Below are 20,445 nucleotides of genomic sequence, written 5' to 3' on the forward strand. Positions count from 1 at the left end.
TCAAGGGGGAAGCCACCTTTCCAATCAGATGCTCCAATTCCCGGAGCTGTTGCCTGAGCCCTTCATGGTACTTTAGCCTTAAGGCTCTGGTCTCATTTCCGTCCCCTCCCTGGTGACTCTTCAGATAAGGCAAGGACAAGTTGCGGATATCAAAAGAACAGACTTGGAACTGACCTGAGTCCCAACTCTACCACTTACAAACTGTGACCCGGGACAAGCCCCTCGGCTTTCTAATCACTTCGTGTTTCTCCACCTGCCAATCGGGAACAATAACGAACGAGACAGTGCACAGCAGGCTCCTGCACAACGGCCGGGGCACTGTAAGAACTCAAGTGCACCAGCCGTCAGGAGGCCCCGCCAGCTGAAGTCAGTGTTCCTCAGCTGCAGGAGGCTAAGCACGAAAGAGGGGAAAGCCACTCACCAGGTCTTCTCACCGTGGAAGGATGGGGATGTTAGAAAAGAAAGGGAACCTTCTCTTATATTTCTAGAGCCCCTAACACATAGTTTGGTGCTTAACAGTCTACAGCGCCATTCTGTTTTCTGCTTGTGTGCTTGTATGCACACACGTGTGTGAACAGACCGTGTGCAGAAGAGGAACGTGTCGTGGAGGTCTTCTTCACCTTCCGGGAACCTCCTCCTTCCCTACACCTCCTCTAACTGTGGGTATGCTCAGAATTCCACTCCTGGCTCTTCGGGTCCCTTCCCTACATTCTGATCTCCTCCATCGCTGCAGCTTTTCCCATCCCCTCCACGCCAGTGCCACTCAAGTCCCTACTGGCAGGTTCCTATTTCTATCTGCCCAAGGGAACACATTACCTGGATGTCTACAGAGGTCTCATCCAAAACAAGCAAACGACTTGCAAACTCCTCCTCTCCCCACTGGCCTCTTGCTGACTGGAGTCACCACACAACAGCAACCCAACCTCCCGTCAGCTCTAGAGGCCCTCTTCTCCCTCCTGCCTCCTATCCCATCAGTCCCCACCTCCCCGCCACTATTAATTCTCTCTCTGAAACAGCTGAAAAGAAATAAGGGCAAGATTTCACCCCACAGGTCCACTCCAGGCCTCTACCATCTCTCCAAAAGATCTCTGCGTGCCCCCTAACCCATCACCCCTGGTCCACCTCCTGTATCCACCATGGACCACCAGACATCTTCTGAAAAGCAAATCTGACCTCCAATAAAAAAAAAAAAGGCACAGACCACTCCACACTCTGACAGGGGAAAACCCAAAGAACATCGCCCCCACTAAGGCCTTGGTTGCTCCTGGTCCCAGATCTCTCTCCACCCTCTCCCTGACACCCCACGCTTATCTGCCTGCATCCCCTGTCCTGCTATACTGCCTGGCAAGCTCCTATTCAGCCATCAAAGCCCAGCTCCATTATCATCTCCTTTGTGAAAATTCCTCTGGTTCCCATGAAGACAGACAGCATTGATCCCATCTCCAAAACACCACAGTCTTCGTTTATCCATCTTGTACAGACACAACCAAACAGTCTGCCTCCCCCACCCATTCCAACTGAGAGCTTCTCGAGGAGGGGATCAGCACAGTGTTTCTCAGACTTTATTTATCATAAAGACCACCGAGGCAGCCTCCTGGCCCCACTCCCGAAGCTTCTGGGTCAGTAGGAGTGGGCTGGGGTCTGAGATTCTGGATTTCCCACGAGTTCCCAGGTAATGCTGGTGCTGCTGATCCAAGGGCCACATTGTGAGAAGTTCAGCTCCAGTGTCCAAGGACAGGAGTGTGAGACCCACTTCTGCAGCAATGAACCATGTCAACATGGCAGGCAGCCCCTTCACATCGCCGAGCCCCAGAGCCCTGGTTTGCAGAACAGGAAAACACCTCCGGGCTAGCCTGCTGACAGTCAAGGTCACAAGGACAAAACCAGAGGCTGCCTGGAAAGGCCTTTATAAACCTAAAGTGGGGGGCACATTTGAGAGAAAGCACCCCTCACCTTGGTGGGGGTCCCAGCCTGCCTGCGGCCCAGCACAGGCCAGCATGGGCCTGGGTCCTGGTTTGTAGATTGTGACTTAATACTAACTGATTGGTAGATTGTTTTTTTCCATCATGTGGGAACCTCAATTTGCATTCTTCTGACTTTAAAACGGGGTTTTCTTTCAAATGAACAAATCTGTGACATCATATATATGTAAGTTACTTAACTGGGGATTTCTGGAATGTTCTCAAATGGAACTAAACATCTAAGGATTTTTGAGAGTCGTCATTATCAACACCCATGTACAACACCTGTTTGATTAGTTTAGTAAGGGACGAGGCCTGTGGCTTATTAGAATACCATCTATTATTCATCCATCCAATAAATTTGAGATACCCGATATTTACATGTGGGACAGGGTAACCCCCAGAGAAGTCCCTTGAGAAGAGGATCCCAGCAGGGCTCAGAGATGACTTACCGCAGCCCCACAGCATGCTGGGAAAACCCTGAACACCAAACCACAGCTCACAAGCTTGAGGACCTGAGTCACAGCCAGTGGGGTAATTGGCCTGCTTTCCAGAGAGCATGCCCCAAAGCTAGCAGTCTGACTACCTTCCAGAAGCAAGTTTTCAGGGATGGTCACCTTTCCACAATTGATGTTACCTATGGCTCCTAGAAGCTGCTGCTGGGATCAGCTCACGTCCCTGACATACATAGTCAATAAACGGTGCACAGTCAAGTGAATACATTTGCCTTATAAGTCCCTTAAAGGTCAGATGGATGTCCAAGTCCTATTTGACATTTTCCCCCAAGCCTCTCCCTCAGTAAGAACTTTCTGAATACATGAATACTTTTAAAGTGGCCTCAGACGAAGGAAAAGGATAAAAGGAAGGAGGGGGGAGGTTAAGAGTTATTCCACGAGGGCAAGGCTGCCTCCTGCTTTTTAAACTCAGGACCTTTTGGGAGTATTGTTCAGCAAGTTTATTTAAAGGGCTTGGCCTTTCTTCTCTCAGCAGGACCCCAGCTCCAACACTCGTTCAGAGCCTGCAGATGTGTCCCCAGACTGGTCAACCAGCAGCATCCCAACGATTTGCAAATGAAGGGACAGCAGCTGGATACTAAGAAACAGATGGCCCTCCTCATTTGAATGGGTTTGATCTGGCAGCTCAGGCCTCAGCAAGTTAGGGCCTGGCCAGCGCTGAAATCGTGTTCAGGCTGAAGGCACAGATTCATCGCCCAAGGGGTCTTTAGCAAGCAGCTGGATCAGTGACCTCTTAGAGAGGTTTCTCTAAAGGCAAGTGTCAGGCGTGGGGGCAGGGAGCCCCTGCAGTGGGCGGGGCACCTTCCCAGCTGGTTTTGCCCCACAGGACCCAGAAAGGCAGGTCGAAGCCACAGGGATCACTTTTCTCTGCTGATTTGCAGAGAAAAGAAAAATTCCCCCTTGGGGGATCCTGTGCTAGAGGACTGAAACCACATTAATTCAGGAAATTCCAAATTAAGATAGGCGCCACCACGGTTAACCTTTCTCCCCTGCCCTAAGCCGCATATTTGCATAGAGGTAAAAGGCTTCTTGAAAACAAACTGTGAAGCGTCCCCACCTCTCAGCAGAGCCCCTTTCAAAACCCTCCAAAGCATTTGATCTTGCAAGGGTTGTGCTCAGCTCCCAAGCATCTCGGACACGGGCATACCTGGTCCTTTCTTAAACTGTGCACCCCTTCAAGACTGCGCACCCCTTTCCAAGGAGAGGAAGGGGCCTCATTCGAATCTCCAAGTCCCTGGGTGAGGCCCCCAAGAGGGGAGCAGAATTGGCGTTCACTTACCCAACCCAGGTCCACCTGGCTCCACTGGCCACTCTGCCCTCAGGCCATCTCCCTGCCTCCACATTGGCCTGGCAAGAAACTGCAGCTCCAGAAAAGTGACAGTCAAAGAGCAGGCTGAAATGACAGACTCAAGTGCAGGCTGGGGGCTGTCTGGACCACTTCCTCACTTGCCATAACTTTACGGGTGGGCACCTCTCAGTAACAGGTGAAACCGGACAGCAGAGAGGCCAAGCCCTGGACTATTCTCCAACTGGGCACAGAGCAACTTCGCCGACACAGCCGGCTGGTACTGACCAGGGCCAATGCAGCAGGTTTGCGGAAGAATCAGGTGAGGGCCCACCTCCTTGAAGACCAGCCTCAGGAAGCGCGCAGGCCCGCCGGCCTGGCCCGGGCTGCTTCTCCAGTCCCGTCACACGCCCTTCTGCTAAGGTTCCCCGAATCCACTTGAGACAAGCTATGGTTCTCCCGCAGAGCACCTGCAATTGGAACAGGCCCCTCATTTGGGTTTATTTGACAAATGTCTGTCTCCTCCCCTCAACAGGCCCTGAGGCTGTTTTTTCCTTGCCATTCTACCCCCACAGAACCTGGCCGGCAATAAGGTTCCAAAAAACTCACTCAGGGGAACAAACTCAAAGAAGCCACACCAACTATCCTGCAACCTGGAAAGTGTGCTATACCAACGACCTCATGGTCTCTGCCCAGCTCTGGAAGTTGCCATCACCCCCTGGGCTGCAAGGTTGAGAGGGAAGCTGCAGTCTCCATCCAGGCGAGCAGGCCACAACTTGCCAACACCAAAGCCCCCTCTGAACGCCCGTGACCCCTGGGCGCTCTGCACTCACTGTGCAAGCGACCAGTGCAAAGTCCAGCTGAATAAACCAGGCTCAAATCACCTCCGCGTCTAACTAGAACCACTCAGAGTTCTTTTTTTTTTTTTTTTTTTTAAATCACCAAACTGAACTTTGTTTGCTTTAAAAGTGGGCTCTACTCCCCAGCCTCTTTTTCCCCTGGGGACAGCCTTCCTAGCCAAGGCTAGAGGAAGCGTAGGTGTTGCCGCTTCTGCCCTTTCGTTCTTGGAATTTTTTATTTATTTTTTTTGCTTTCCTAGTCTCTAACATTAGAAGGGCCAGGTGGGCCTTGGCATTGGTCACTACCATGACCGCAGGTTGCAGGAGCCCCAGGCACACGGGTCTGCACAGGTAGGGGCCTTGACCCAACCACCAATCAGAAATGCTGGGAAGAAAAGTCTGACGTAGTATCAAAGTGACAACCGAAAAGGCTAACATTTAGTAGGACCCAGGGCACACTGCCAGAAGCATTTGGGACAAGGAAAAACTGGGGATGGCTCGCTCCTGCTCTTCTGAGCAAATGGGCACAAATCAGGCCAACCCTTCCTGTCCTGAACTCCTGCCATGTGACAGCCTGGGTCACTAACTGGTACTCAGAGCAGTCTCCCTTGGTCTCCTGGGCAGCAGAGAGGGTTAGCTTCTTACTAGTAAGCTGCATTCCACCAGAGGTCATTCTAGAATCACAAAGTGATAATTATTGGGCCGTTTTTATTGCCTGTGATTTTTCTTCAAATAGTTTTAGGGGAATAGGTGTAAAGATGTGGGAAAGAATGACAAATTTAGGAAAGAATGAGAGAGGCACCACAGCATTCCACAAAAGACCCTCCCATTCAGGAAAGAAGGGGCAACTGGGAAATCTTTGTTGTACCAATAAATTCACCCAAAAACCTGGGCCCATGCTCACCAACTGCGGGGTCTTGGAGGAATCATTTCATCTCCAAGAGTCTCAGTTACCTTGTCTATAAAAATGGGAAGAGGAATACCTGGGGTTGGCTGGATTATTAAGATTAGAGATAACATACATCAAAGTACCTAGCACTGTGTCCACTTAATAAATGGTAGTGAGAGTTATCATTACCATCATCTTCATCATCCTCATCATCCTCATCTCAGGGAATGGGCTAAAGGAACATGACCCCATCCACTGACACCTCACCCCCCTGCTATCAAGTAACCCTCACTGGGTATAACATGCAAATGATTGCTCAGCCCCGCCCCCTTCAGTACCGTGGATCCCATATCAATTTCCTCAAGCTCCCTTCCGCGCAGACTGGAAGCCCAGCGACCTGTGCACTAGGAATGCCCAACAGGCTGACCAGGTGAAGTCCCTACAGGCAAACCTGGCAGGGATGATCCTCACATGCTCCCTCACTGGCCAGAACAAAAACAGAGCATGCCACACCCCACCTCCCCCAGCCAATCCCATAACCTTCTCTCCAGCATTCTTCACAGGGCCTAATGACAATCCCTTGGAAGCCTCACACACAAAACTCCTTCCTTGCCAAAATATATTGTTCTCATGAAGTCCATATCCCACTGTTTGTCCATAGCTGCAAACGACTTTTTTCCACAGGGAAAAAAAAAATGTCAACCCTGAACCATTCGGACTGCAAGCAGCAAGATGATAAAAAGGATTGGACTAATCCAGGATGTAGAGGTCCTTTCTATTTTAATTAATGTAGATGCCAGCTCATCAGAAGACTTATCATTGTATATTGTTGGGTAAACATCCCTGAAATATTGGTTTTAAATCCCATATCAGGTCTTCACTTTGACAAGGAAGTGGGTGGAGTACAGAGGAAACAGCTTTTACTGAACACCCCCGATTGGCCAGGACTGCATCAGGGGCTTCACATCCCATTTGCATTTAATCTCCATACTCTCCCTTTGAGATAGATATTATCAGCCCCAATTCAGATAAAGAAAGGGAGGCCCAGAGAGGTTATCTAACTTGTCAAGGCCCCAGCACCAGCAGATAGTGGAGAGATTCCAACCCAACTTGCAAAGCTTCCAAGGCCAAGTTCCTTCTGTGAGTTTACGTCCCCAGAAAGCACATCACACACCATTCAAAATGATTTTATTCATTTATTTGGAAAAAAAGATGTCAGATGCCAAACTTAGGTTAATTGTATAGGGAATTCTTGATCTTTTAAAGATTTGAGTGATTTTAAATTTGAAACATAACATTTAGGACATATATTCAATTGTGCGCCTACCTCCCTACCTCGGTCAGCTAAGAATGCAGCACATTTTGGTGGAAATCCAGAAGGCTTAGCAGGACAGGAAGGAGGCGCCTTGAAGGCAGCCACACTCCTTTGGGGCAACTAACAAGCTGAAGTTTAGGGGTTTTCAAAGGGTTTAAACCATAAATTCACCCATTGCAAAGATCTCTATATTCTTTTTATAAGGCCTCCCCACCCCACCCCTCCACATACACACAAAGTTGGCCTTTTCAATGTCTTGATATTTTTAAAACATTGCAATCAGTCACGTATGGACAATCTTAACAGTAAACTGTCTCGTAAAAAGAGGTCACATATAGTAACACAGAAGGAGTTCTAATGTTGGAAAATAATCATGACAACTTATACAGAGTTTACTTTATTAATGTGAGAGCTCAGAGTTGAGTTCTTTCTTTCAAGGAAAGGTGCTATATAAATCATACAAATAAATACATCCCTCGTCCTCATTCCTGAATCAGTATTTTCCTTATAAGCTATTTTTTGCCCTCCTCATAAAACACGTTCACCGTAACCCGAAATTCTATATATGTGCATTCCATTCAGAAATGACTTGGAATTTACCATTCTTTAGTTGGACAAGGGGTTAAAGGAAAGAGTATGCCACAGCTTAGCTCCCTGACTCAGTACAGTCAAAAAGAATCTGAAACTTTTAATATTCACATAAAGCGGCAAAAATCCAGAAGAGGGCGTAATCTCTCACGGTATTCCAAAGTGGAATAAATGACAACAGCTCACACCCAACATCTTAAAACTTCATCATGGTGCAAGTTTCCCAAAACCAAAATCACTAAAAACCTAACGCATGCCTATTTTACTTGACCCGCACTCTTCAAGGATGACTGTGGTCCATCCCGATAAGTAAATATCCTTTTGTATGAATATATAAATGGTAAAAGCTTGAAGTTATATAAATGGAGGCCAGTGAAAGCCTGCAACCACCACACAGCACTGAAGTGGCTACCATTTTGGATTTTCCACCATGCCCTATTAAAGGGGTAGTAAGGGATCAAAGCAAGGAGGAAAAAAACTTGGGAAAAGTGTGGCCTTTTTGTAAATTTCAGAAGGAGACATTTCCAAGACCTGCAAGACCATCCTGTGAAGCGGCCAGCAGCTTGTGCAGCCAGACTTCTTTAAAGAACTTGGCCTCAGGCTCCCTTCCTTACACCTCCTCACATTCCCAGTCCAAGAGGGCCAGAGTGCACCTGGCTGCGTGCTCCAGGTCTACCTGGGTTAAGTAGGAAGAATTGGCCAGTGGCCAGTTTGTGGACACTCTCAGGCTGCCAGAAAGCCTTAAGGCTTCCCACGAAGATAAACATTTTCCCCAAAATGGAACACGAGTTATACATAGCTTTAAAAACTCAAATTATTCAAGAGCCTCTGAACAGGTCAAAGCTGAGTTCTCAGGGGCTTGCTCATCTTGGATGTGATGATGCTGAAGCAGAACTGCTCAGAAACCCACCTCTTCGGCTAAGGCCAGACACTACGCCCTTACATCAGGCTCACTATTCAGCCACACAGAGCCCTCAACACCATCACCATCAGTTAAAAGAAACTACACTAAGAAGGCAAGCCAGAGAGAAGGACGTGGGGCAAGGGTGTAGTATGGTTAGCCATATCAAGCATTCCAACGCCAGGAAAGCTGGAAAAGCCGAGCCACAGCTAAACCTCACTTAGGATATAGCAAAAGGATAAAAAGCATGCAAAACCTAAGACTAAAGTCATCCTTCAAGGAAAACAACATAATAATAAAGACCATGGACATTTCTGCACAGCTGCGTAAAACCCACCGGGTCAGAATCATTTGTAGGAAAGCCTGAAAAACTTTCAAAAATAATTTCCAAATTGCCTACCAAGACAAATTACCCTGCCCAGAATCACACCAGCTCAGTGGAAAGCAGCACACCAGCTGTATTGCCTACCTAGTTGAACACACTGGCACCCAAAAATCAATTTCCCACGTTTTCCTTTAAAGACTAAAATTAGACAGCTTCAACGTAAATGTAAAATTAAGCCAGACTTTGATGAAAGGGGGTTGGTAGCCTTTTAAACTACAGACTGGAGGAGGGAGGGCTACTGCACACATTTTATTGAGAATGTGACCACTGAACAAAACTCTCCCTGTTTCAATACTACCCGAGTTAGTTCATAACCATGTAATTATTCATTAAGTCTGATATTGGAAACATCTCATATTGGACTGCTCTGGTTATTTGAATTCTCACCCTCAACCGGGTAGAAAGACTTGAAAGGAACAAGTCTTCAGCTATGGCCTACTGGGGGGCTTGTCGCACAGAAGGTGCTCAGTGTTTTAACTGGTTAAAATAAACAGGCAAAACACATATACTCACATCAAATTCGGATCATAGGGAGCCAGCACAGAAAGTATACAAATACCAATTCTCTGGGCTTGCCAGATTTTTGCTCCAGAAGTAATATTAAACACAGCTCTTTGTCTACGAATTGTGAAATACTTTATATACTAATAAAGAATGTGTACTTCATTGTGTATTTAACTGCATAAGCCTGCATTTGGTTTAATTGACCAAGAATAAGTCCTTGTTCCTAAGCTAACTATCAAGTTACAGTCAACTCTTAAATATTAACACTCATATTGAGGAACAAAGATGCAGATAATACAAAACAGAAGATTATTTTAAATCATTCACTCTTGGTATGCGGATATATTCTTTTTTTTCTTTTCTTTTAACTTGCAATTAAATGCGTATGGCTGATATTATGGCATTTACAATACTTCTAACAAAGGACTTAAACCATACTGGAAAAATCTGACTTAGGGAGGTCTCCGTGTAGATCCCTCACTCAACCCCTCTGCTACTGAACTTTGGACCAACTCAAATTGGTCCAAGACAGCATCCCCCCCTCAGAAGGTTGCCAAAAGACAGGTTAAAAAAAAACATGCAAACTACTTTTTTCCCAGGTTGTTGCTTTTCCGAATGACACTTTGTGAAGGGTGGGAAAGTAATTAAGGGTTTGGGGTTGGAAAAGCCCTTTTATTTTAGCTCCTACTGGGCTGGTGTAAACAAAGATGTCAGTTAATGTCAACAATGACTTAATTAACAAGAGTAGGTGACAAGTCAGGAGGAACTTGAAAGTAAGAGTCACCTTTTCCCCAGGGTAATCAAGCTTGACTATACTTTAAATAATTAGAATATTAATCAACAGAACTTGGCATTGAGGCCTGCCCCTCTTTGAGTCAATAACTGAGTTTACACTCTTCAGCTGGACCCCTACAACAATGAATGACCATTTAAAAATATTCATTTTTAAACTGGAATATTTAACTAAAATCTTCTGGAAATTGTTTTCTTCAGTCAGTTCTGTAGACCTAACTCCACTGTTACCACTTGAGAAAGTGTCTAGAAGACAAATAATATGTGATAGACGATGTGATATGGTGATAGATGATATGATACGATAGTATATAAACCCAAGACAATTGGAAAAGGATCCTCTAATATTAAGGCTCAGGCTCCTTCCTGGAATATAGTCATATTTTTCTCTAGACACATTCTCCTCTGGTCCAACCCAATAGACATTATCTAAATTGAGCTTTCAAATTAGTAAACCAAAAAGTCTTCCAAGATAAGAACTTGTGCAATAGAAGGTCAAGGTTGAACTTACTATTAACCAAAGTGATGGTTATATTAACGACGAGGACAGACAAGGATGGACAGACACACACACACCTCTCCGATTCGACAGGACCACAGCCTAAATTGGAGCTGCCCTAGTTAGTCAGCTTCCAGTTGTTAAAAACTCCTTTCTTATCTATAACTAGATTACCTTCCTAATAACCTCTGACACCTATGCAAAATGCCTGCAATGGAAGAGCTCCTCTTAGGGCTCAAATCGGTTGCCAATATTGGACAAGGGAAGTGCAGACACTACAGAGAGGGAATACAGCTGCCTGGAAACACGAAGGGCCACCTCCTCCTCTGTCAGAGAGCAACTGTCTCCAAAACCTAGATTTTTCCTAACGTTGTGGCCACTGACACGGCCAGCCCACAGGTCTGGGAAGACCCATATGGCCAGCTCACTGGGAACAATGACGACAACACGAACTGGGTGCTTATTGGATGCTATTTGCTCTTTACACCCAGGTCAAATTAAATCTCTTAACAACTTTTCCAGGTAGATAATCAGAAGGCTTCTGAAGATATTAATATTCATAACATTAATGAAGAGACCCTAAAGAGCACCTTATCAAACTCTCAAGTGACAGAAACGGAAACTGAGGTCCAGGGATTTGTATTCTTTTCCAAAGCCTCCTTTTTGCAAGGTTTTGCACCTTCCTCTAAATCTTTTTTTTTTTTTTTCCCAGCATCTCACAACCCTGGATGCAAATCTCATAGAAGCTATGAACCCAGAAAAATGCACAAAAGAACATTCACAAAATATTACCTGCAATTTCAGGGAATTCATGGTCCTCACCCCAAAGCCCAAGAGCATCCACAGATCCCAGGTAGGGAGGACCCACTTTCAACAATACTCATATTGTTAGACACAGATCTTCACACAAGGAACTGGGGGGACTTCATTTCTGGCCACTTTTCCCCTGTCTGCCTCCCCCCTTTCTCGCTGCATGTACACACGTATTCTAAACTTTCTTCAATAATTAAATACGATAAAGGAAATCCTCCAGGACGATTTTACACTTTATGTTGAAATAAGCTCCAAGAATGCTGCCCTGAAAGTCTAAATGAAAAATGACAGTTTTCTCCTACCCGGGGCCGCTCCTGAGCTCACGCTGTAGGAAACCCCAGCTCAGCCGCTTCGGTTTGTGCTGAGCCGCACACTCAAGGGAAAACCAGCAATTAGGGAAACATCCATTTTAATTATTAGCAAAATTAAAGAAGTACAGGCATGACTTTCAGAAACTGGGAACACATTCCCTCACATTAAGCCCTTTTAAAATGCAGCACCATTGCAAATACATTCCCACTGATGTCACAGCACATGTCACAAGGAGGCAGTCCCATAATCGTCATAGTGAGAGCCTGTTAAAGCCTCAGACACAAACTCCTACCAGATTTTCTTCCCAGAGCCGTGGAAGCCCCTTGTGTCACCACACTTGTTCATTATAAAGCCTCCATACCTCTGTGTACGAAAAAGCACACCAGCCTCCCTCACACGATTGCTTGATTGCTTTGGATAACAAGTGCCACTGTCCGGAGAAAGATCTGCCCTATCCTTTCATGACTCACGCACAGGGTCTCATTGGAGGCCCCTCTCCCAGCACTCTCATCTCGGATGGGAACACAGCTCTCCATCCCATATCGTCCTGGACGGGCCTTCTGTCCTCTTCTAGCCCAGGGTGCAGGGTGCTTTTCCAGAACAGCTGAGCTGACCCAGACCACTCAGGACCACAGCGGGCCCCCAGAGCTAAGCAGGCACCAGGTGGGCTCTCAGCAAACAGGTTCATTAAGTGGTGATGAGTGTTGGGATCTGCCGTTTTATTCTCAGATTACCACTCAAAAATCACCCAGCTACCAATATGGCCTACTGATGACAGATTTCAATGCTGCAGCAAGTGGAGGCTTGGCTACCGTCGTCTCAGAAGGACCTGGGAAGGAGGGTCCAAATCTACCCGGCTAAATAATTCAGCCCCGTGTCGTGCTCACAACTGGCCTGATGCCTTTAAAATTAAATTTCCAAAGCTGAACACCGACGCGGGCTCTGTTAGATCTGGAAGTTCTCAAAGACGTGGGAGACGCCCAGGTACGTTCCTTTTCAAATTTACCTAAAATAAGAATCTGCTGCTGGGTGGCGTACTGCTCAAGTATTATGAATGACAATGTCTAACGCATCTCCGTGCTGAACTTCAGAAGCTTCTTTTTCTCCTTAGACAATGAAAATAAAATGTCAGCATTTCAGATGTGGGTAATTTCCCTTAGTGGCTCCTTTTGTCAGAAAACAGCAAATCTTTGCATTGTAAGCAAGACTCTCCCACCAGTAAGAATGCTGCTGCAGGAAGCTATGGGTGGCACTCATCTCAAGCCCCCCTCCTTCTAGAGCTCTCCTGGGCATTGGATAGAGGTGAACTGCTGGCTGTCTCCCTCACCCAGCACAGAGAAACGCACACACCAAGAAACCACCAAACTATACCACTCTGCCTGCAGTGTTACAGCAAAGACTCTCATAATCTCTGATTTGTGGGGAGCAGAGACCACTCTCTCTTGCTTTTAGAAGACCCATTTACAATGCTGATAGCAAGGGCAGCTGATTCTAAAACAGGCCTTGACTTCAGAGCCACTTCCCCAGACAAATCCCAAAACAAACTTGGTACCCTGAAAGCGAAATTGAATAACTTACCTTCCGGCTCTAACGTGGTATCTTCAACTAAATTGAAGGAGGGCCGGGCCAGGGACAAGGTTGCCATGGTGACCACAACCAGGCAGATGAAGCGACCCCAGCTGACCATGGTTACGGTGCCAACGCCCCGTCCTCTTCCATATCTCCATGTGGACGTTAATCCCATCTGCACACTTCCGCTACGAGCATGGACTGCCAGCAATGCCTTCAAGCCTGCGGTGGGCTCAGGAAGCAAGGGGCTGCGGTAGCCACTGCCAGTCCTGCTGCTGCTTCTGCTGCTGCTGCAGCCTCTAGAGGAAAGAGATTCGGCAAGTCGGTGAAATCTTCCCCAATCTCAATTCACTGATACCCAAGTGGGCTAAGAACAGTTTTTCAGCCTCTCAAATATGCACAAACAGGTCTTTTTCATTATCTGCAAATGCTTTCCATCCGCACCTCTCAGTCCCAGGTGTCTCCACCAGACCGGTCCACAATCTTGTTAGGCTGATCTTTTAGAAAGCATACTTTAAAGAAATAGAGATAAAAAGAGGAGCTACAGGACACAGACGCACACAGCCACTTCACTTAGGCAAAGAGTACTCTCTTCTCCTATCCACTGCCGCCTCTACCGCCCTCAAAACGCAGAAGCAACGCGACCTTAGTTTCAAGGGCAACTACAAAAGCCAGTTAACAACGCTCAGGTTGGCATCACCAGCCTCGTTAACTTCTGTGAGGCCAACTGGGCTTTAGAAAGCTGACCAGTGGAGCCAGCTGCTTACAGACTTACTTCTCTGGGGCTGGAGCTGAGTGGTTTTCTCCACCCTCACTGTAGTTCTGAGGAAGAAAGGAGACTAGCAAAATAAAAAGAATCCCAGGAAGGCTACCAAAAATGCCCACCCATTTACACCTGTCAAGATTCACTTTCAACGCAGAAATGTATTTCAATCTTTCACCAATCAGCCACTTACGAGGAACGAACGGATCTACAATCCATTCAAAGCAGCTGATCCAAACAGATTCGAAGCCTGAATTCCTTTCCACTGTGACTAAATGGCAGTGCAGCCCTGGTAAAGATCTTCACCCTATACAGAGCAGGTTAAGAAACTGAGCAGACGCAAACTCTGATGAGTAACGCAGGAGTTTATTAAAGATGAGGATATGTAAATTACTGTCACGGTACGTGATTGGGCTAGTAACTTTCAATACGCTAACCTATTGGCTAAAATTTCAGAGTAGAAATTTTACAAGGGGGCGCTCAAACTCACTATTCTGTTCACCCATTTGTTCCAAAGGCAAAGAGAATTTTCCAAGCTTAAAATATTTAAATAACTTTAAATGTCTTCAGTATCCTCAATTACTAAGTGTAGAGCCTAAATCCATAAACGTTAGAGAATCTGATTAAAACAATCACAGATTCTGTGAACTATATGAGTGAATCATATTTTATAAGACTGGGGGTGGGAGTGAGACCTTTAATATAAAAATCTCTAAACCCTACACTTTTTGCATGCGACTTGATGTTTCAAATTATGACACAGGATTTCAACACCGCCTGAGCCTCCCCAGAACTACATCAGGAAAACTGCTCCAAAAGCCTTGACTAAGGATTAAAATGGGTAAGGGGGAAAAGTGCACCATTTCTAGAGGAGGAATAAAGAAAATCTCTGCTTCAAACAAAGCACAGGTGAAAGGGTGTGTGATTCACAGCAAAAGCAAGGAAAGCGTGTGTGTGTGTGTGTGTGTGTGTAGCACCCTGTGTTTTCCCACTGCGTGAAGGATTTTTTTCCCAACTTTTCTTTCCTCTTAAAGTTAAGAGCCTCAAAAGATAATTCTGTGTCTATTTCTACATACACGTGGGAGGAAAGTATACCAACATTCTCATTGATTCACTAAGCATTTCTAGCATGCATGGGAATTGTCTGCCCCCCGACACAACTCCAGGAACAATCTTAAGTCCTAGCAGGAGATTTCGCCCCAGGCTGCCTCCCCAGCCGCCTCACCCACCTGCCTCAGCCCAGAGGAGCCTCCTTTGCTCTAGGCAGAGAAAGGTGGGCAATGACCTCCGCTCCATCTCAAGGCATTCCCTCCCCCATCAGCCTGCACCAGAAACTTGAAGTATAGCCATTTCCAGGTCCAGGCCCCACAGAAGACCCCTCCCCAAATCTCTGGAAGGCAGAGGCCTAAGGCGGCAGGTCTGCACAACTCCTTAGCAGAGTGGACAAAAATATGAAGGGACCTCCAAGGCAGGATAATTAGGCCCTGAGGCGCAGTGTTGGGAACACAGGCCCAGCATGCTGCTGGCGGCCACAATCCCGGCTTCCTGCCTTCAATACCATAATCCTTCCTGGAGTCTGAGCCTCAGTGAAAGCCCCAGCGTGTTTATTTTTCCCCTTGAAAGGGAACTCTCTTCTCAGCCTGGGCGCAGGAGGAGTTGTCACCCTCCCTATGATGGATGGCTCTTCATGGCCACTCGCTCCTCTGGTCCATTTTCACCTCGGCACAAGCCTGCCCTCAAAGATGGGCAAAGTGACAAGCGAGAGAGCCTAGCTGGGGAGTGGTCACCAGGCCAGATCTATGCTGGGTTCCTCAACTTACCAGAACATTCCCAAACCCCCCATGCTCCAAGAAGGCAAGCCAATACAGTACCCGCCTGAATCGGGCTTCCACCTCTAAGAGGTTATCTGTCCTCTGCTGGCTTGGAGCTTTGTTCCTGGGTAGATTTCACATCAGGAAAGTCAACAGTGCCAGGCAAGGTTGGGGATGCCCAGGTACACCCAAGGGGCAGACCTGTCTCCTGGTTCACAGCCTCCCTACTGCTTTCCCTTCTCCCCAGAGCTGAGCAGGGGAGGGAACTTTCAAGGGGTCAAACCTAGGGAAGAATTCCTCAACATACTGAAATCTCCAAAAAGACAAAATACAGGCTGACCCAGGAGCACAATCTCCCTCCCATTAACACTTCCAAGCCAAAGAGTACTCGCAGTAGCTTTGGGGAGCTCCCCACCACCAACAACCCGGTTTCATTGTAGCATTTCTTTCATTGGTTTGCCCAGAATATCCTGTTTTTCTCCCCCTTCTCGGGGCGCTAAAGAGCTCAGAGAAATCTGCATTTTAATTGACATTCCAAGGAGAGGGAGAGGGAGAGGGGCGGCTGATTGCTTTTCTATTCAAACTAAACAGGCTTTTCAGATGAAAATGAGTCGAGGCCAGTGGAAGATTTACAGGGATTTGGGACCAGGGTGACAATGGGGTTTTAAATGTTGATAGCGTTTCACACCAAACACATAATGGTGCCCCGAGTGTGAAAGCAGGTTTGCCTTTACGGGTAGGTTTTATTGAACTGGGCGAGGGGAAGGAGGGCCGGGAGAAGAGTCTGCAAGGGAGCGGGCTGCGCGGGAGCCGCGGAGGCTGATCGCCCAGGGCCGGACCTGCGCCTGGCCCTCTGGCCGCGAGGGACGGAGCCAGCGTCTCGCAGGGCCCTCGGCTGATTCCCGGCGCGGTCCCGTCGCTGAAGGAATGAGCGCGCAAGTTAGAACTCGCCTGCGCTTTCGACATCTCCGAGCTGCTGCAGGCAGAGCAGGCAACGAACTAGAAAAAGTCGGTCCAGTTCGCCCCCTAGCCCCAGGCGCGCTGCGCTCCCTCCAGCGCCGACGGCTGCTGCGAAAGGGGAGAGGCGGCACTGAAATCGCGGAACCGGAGCAGCCCCCTCCCCGAAGGTGACACCCCCGAGCCTCGCCAACCCTACAGAGATGTCGCCGGCCCCACCCCAGCGGCTTCCTCCTGGGGAAGGGTCCCCCGCTGGGGCCTGGATGGGACAGAGCGGGCACTCCTCGGTCCCCGGAATGAGGCACCCCGAAGATGCCCCTCCGAGCCCAGAACCTGCGGGGCTGTGCCACCAGCGAGGCAGCCTCGCCGCTCGCCCGCCAGTTCTGGGGTCGCAGGATCGCGCCGGGCCGGCGGGACTGCGCCGGCCGGAGTTTGACAGGGAGGGGGGGTGTCAGCGCCAGAGGCAGATGTCAGCATCTGGATGGGGGTGGCTGAAGCAGAACTTCCCAAACGCCAGCCGTCAGCACGCACCCACCTCCCCCATCACCTATGCAACCAAAGAGGGAGGACAGGGAGCAGCCTCCACAGTGCCGGTGCCCCGCGCCCTCCGCTCGGGGGACGGCGCACCCGGCGTCCCGGGCTCCCACGGCGCCCACTGTCCCCGCTGGCGAGCTCCCCGAGGCGCCCGACACGGCGATTACCTTGAATGGCAACGCTCCTCGGCGATCGGTTCTGTCCCCGTGCCCGGCGTGGGTCGGGATGCAGCAAGCGACGAGATCGGGGGAAACCAACAAAAAATGGTCCTGGGGTCCTCGCCGGCGTGGAGGCTCCGAGGCTTCACGCGCACCCCGGGCTGCGGAGCAGCGCGGGCATGACGCCCGCGGGCTGCCCTCGGCTTGGGGAGCGAGAGGAAGAAAAGACTCAGGCTTGGCGTTTGCTCCACCAAACTTTGCTCGAAACTTGCGAACGCTCAGAGCGCGCAGGCAAGCGCGGCCTCGGGGGCCCGGGGCTCGCGGCCGGGCCCCGCCAGCCTGGAGAGGAGTCGCCGCGCCGGGCCAGCTACGCCGCGCGCAGACCCCGCGGCGCCCGAGCTTTGTGGCGGCCGCGCTCCCCGCTCCGCACCCGCCGCCCGCCCGCTCGGCTCTCCGCCGCGCTCTCCGCTGCCGCCGCCGCCGCCCCCTCCCGGCGGGTCACGCCCCCGCTGAAACCCGAGCCGTTTCCTGGACGGCGGCGCCCGCTCTGCCAATCAGCGCCGCGCGCCCGGGCCGCCCCGAGCCCCGCGCGGCTCCCGACGCCGGCGAGCGGCCCCGAGACGCCGGCCGGGCAGGCGAGGGGCCCGGCCACCCTCGGGACGGAGAGATGCACAACATCCCCTGTGAATGAGGCCTGGTCCCGCGCCCCGCGCCACCCACCCTGCCCTCCCGTGGGAGTTAGACTGACCGCCGGTTCGCCGGGTGATTGCGTTACATTGTTTTATTTCAAGCCAGAAAACAAATGACAGAATGCCTGCCCTACCCCTCAAAGACTTTCAGATGCGTCTGCGTGGAACTGGGGAGAGATGTAACGCAATTGAAACTTGTGGAGGAGAGGCAGCAACTTGGAAACGTTTGCAGGACTGTGCACTTTTCTGTCCTTCAAAGCAATAGCAATGAGAGAATAGAGGAGCATTTATGGCGGCCCTACTATGGGGAGGGCACACTGAAGAGGTTGTTGTTTGCAATCGGTACAACCACCCTGCAGAATAGTATTCCCAGTTTCTGATAAGGAAACTGAGGATGAGAGAGGTTAAGTAAGTTGTCCAGGGTCACACAGTTAGTTACTGGCAATGCCTGCCTTTGCATCCGCTCTCTTAAAAAACGTCAAAAATGGCAACAAAAATAAAGTGTGTTGTTTAGTAATATATATTTGGGTTAATAAAAAGACATTCAGAAGATTCTAAAGACCCAACTCTGCTATCAATCACTGTATGACCTTGAGCAAATCAATTCCTTTCTCTGAATCTCAGATTCTTCAACTGCAAAATCAAATTCCTCAACTGAATGCCAAGCTGTAACTGGTTAAAGTTCATATTTTCCATTTACCTTTTTCACTAGGCTGTGTCTCCCGGATAATTTATTTTTTAATATACTTTCTCTCCCTCCTCACTCATCCAGCTCCTAAGCAGTCATGCTTAAGTCCAAGACAATAAATAGATAAAAACCTTAATTATTTTTCCTTAGAAAAGGTCATTAAACCCAGAAGTGCTTTAGAATGCTTTAGAAGCCTGAAGATAGATGGAGCAGTGAGGACAAAACTGACCTGGAAAATCGACTTTTTCTGCATTTAGAAACGCAGTTGCTCATGGGTCGCCGACCCTGCACACTTCATAACATTTACGAAAATATTTTTCCAAGGTGCCACATCATTAGAAAATCATTTTTCTTCACAATACATGGTGGAAAACATCTATGTAAATTACTTAAAAGCCAGGAGTAACAAATCCATTGGAATGCTTCAGGCAAATAGCTATGAAATTATATTTTGGAAATCAGACAGCAAAAATAACAGTCTGATTCTCAGGCAAAATTATCCATATGCTTGGGGGAGGGGTATGTTTTTGGTCAAGTCTTCTAACCTGGATCAGTCCCAGAACCTTTTAAGTAACTGACACTTAAGTCTGGTAACCCTTAGCCCCCCACTCCCACCTGGGTTGTTATGGACATACCAGTACCTTTTCAAGTTCTCAGACCTGGGGGTCACAAAAAAAGATGTGGCTGAATGTCTGCCTGCTCAGAGGCTGTCACTTACATCTTTATATTCCCCACCAATGGGAACCTCGAGTGTCTCAGGACAGATTCCTTTCCCATCCTGCGGTGTATCCATCAGCCATTGAAAACGCTGTTAACACATTCTCACATAAATTACCGGTGCAGGAAGCCGTCGTCCCTATCCCCATTTATCAATAGCTTTATGTACGCTGAATAAAAAGGAAGCCTTCTGCTGAAAATGACAAATAAGAACACCTACTTTAATGTCCAGATGCAGTTTGCAGAATTTATTCTTTATAGGGTTGAAAAGACACCAATCCATCAAAAGCCCCTTATTCCCTGAAGAGTGTTCATTTTTAAGTGAGCGAAGCCCACAAGCCTACAACAGCAAACTCTTCAGTTTAGAGTAAAGCAAAAGCATGTTTGGAATTTTTTTTAAAAACCAATGCTGTCATCATATTTAGGCTTCAAGTGACCTCAGAGAGTCTAGGAAAGCTTTCACACCAGCGAGGCTTCTGAATGGGAAAATAATCTCTTTGCAGTTTTTTTCTCTTCCCTCTTCAAGTGGCTGGAACCCCTTTTGTCAATGGCCTCCTGTGAATGGTGTTGCTAATAAGCCTATTAATGAGCTTCCACAGCCGAGTGTGAATAGGTAAATAAGCCCCAATCTGTTGAGGTTCAGGGCCGAGGGCAGAAAAAGCCAGCAAGAACTAAAGGTGACAGTTTGAACTGAACGAAGAGCGCCAGCACCAGGTTTCAGCTGAAAGAACCGCCAGACAAGGCCACATTCACAACCCCTCCAACCCCCCACTGGGGTCCCTATTCTTCACAATTTTCCCCCCTTTACAAAATGTCTTGAGTAGTCACCCTTTTTTTTTTTTTCAAAAGCCCTCGAGACGCCCTTCTTTTTTTCGCTCTAGTAATGATATATCAATGGAAGGAAGAAAAATGAGGACACCAGAACTCCGATGTCCCCAGAAGTTTCAAGCAACAAATGGAG

The 20,445-nt window shown here is 48.2% G+C and overlaps 1 protein-coding gene across 18 annotated transcripts in view; it reads right to left on the minus strand.

Moving 5' to 3' along the window:
• The window catches only part of FGFR2 (fibroblast growth factor receptor 2), a 105,676-nt gene extending 87,873 nt beyond the window's left edge, over nt 1–17,803 (minus strand). For 3 of the 18 annotated variants that reach the window (XM_087432730.1, XM_087432728.1, XM_087432720.1), the window contains exons 1-2: nt 14,124–14,865; nt 13,177–13,466 (exon numbers count right to left, since the gene is read on the minus strand). In XM_087432730.1, coding sequence (XP_087288856.1) covers nt 13,177–13,466; nt 14,124–14,149 — 316 coding nt within the window. In that variant the 5' untranslated portion in view covers nt 14,150–14,865. Of the gene's footprint in view, nt 1–3,755; nt 4,667–13,176; nt 13,467–14,123; nt 15,154–17,399 lie in introns of those variants that run through there. The other 15 variants (XM_087432723.1, XM_087432717.1, XM_087432727.1 and 12 more) reach the window with 13 other exon arrangements.
• Nucleotides 17,804–20,445: the final 2,642 nt, after the last annotated feature.

This window comes from Ceratotherium simum, chromosome 6 (assembly GCF_057802395.1).
Source record: "Ceratotherium simum simum isolate JZ-2026a chromosome 6, ASM5780239v1, whole genome shotgun sequence".
Classification (NCBI taxonomy): domain Eukaryota; kingdom Metazoa; phylum Chordata; class Mammalia; order Perissodactyla; family Rhinocerotidae; genus Ceratotherium; species Ceratotherium simum.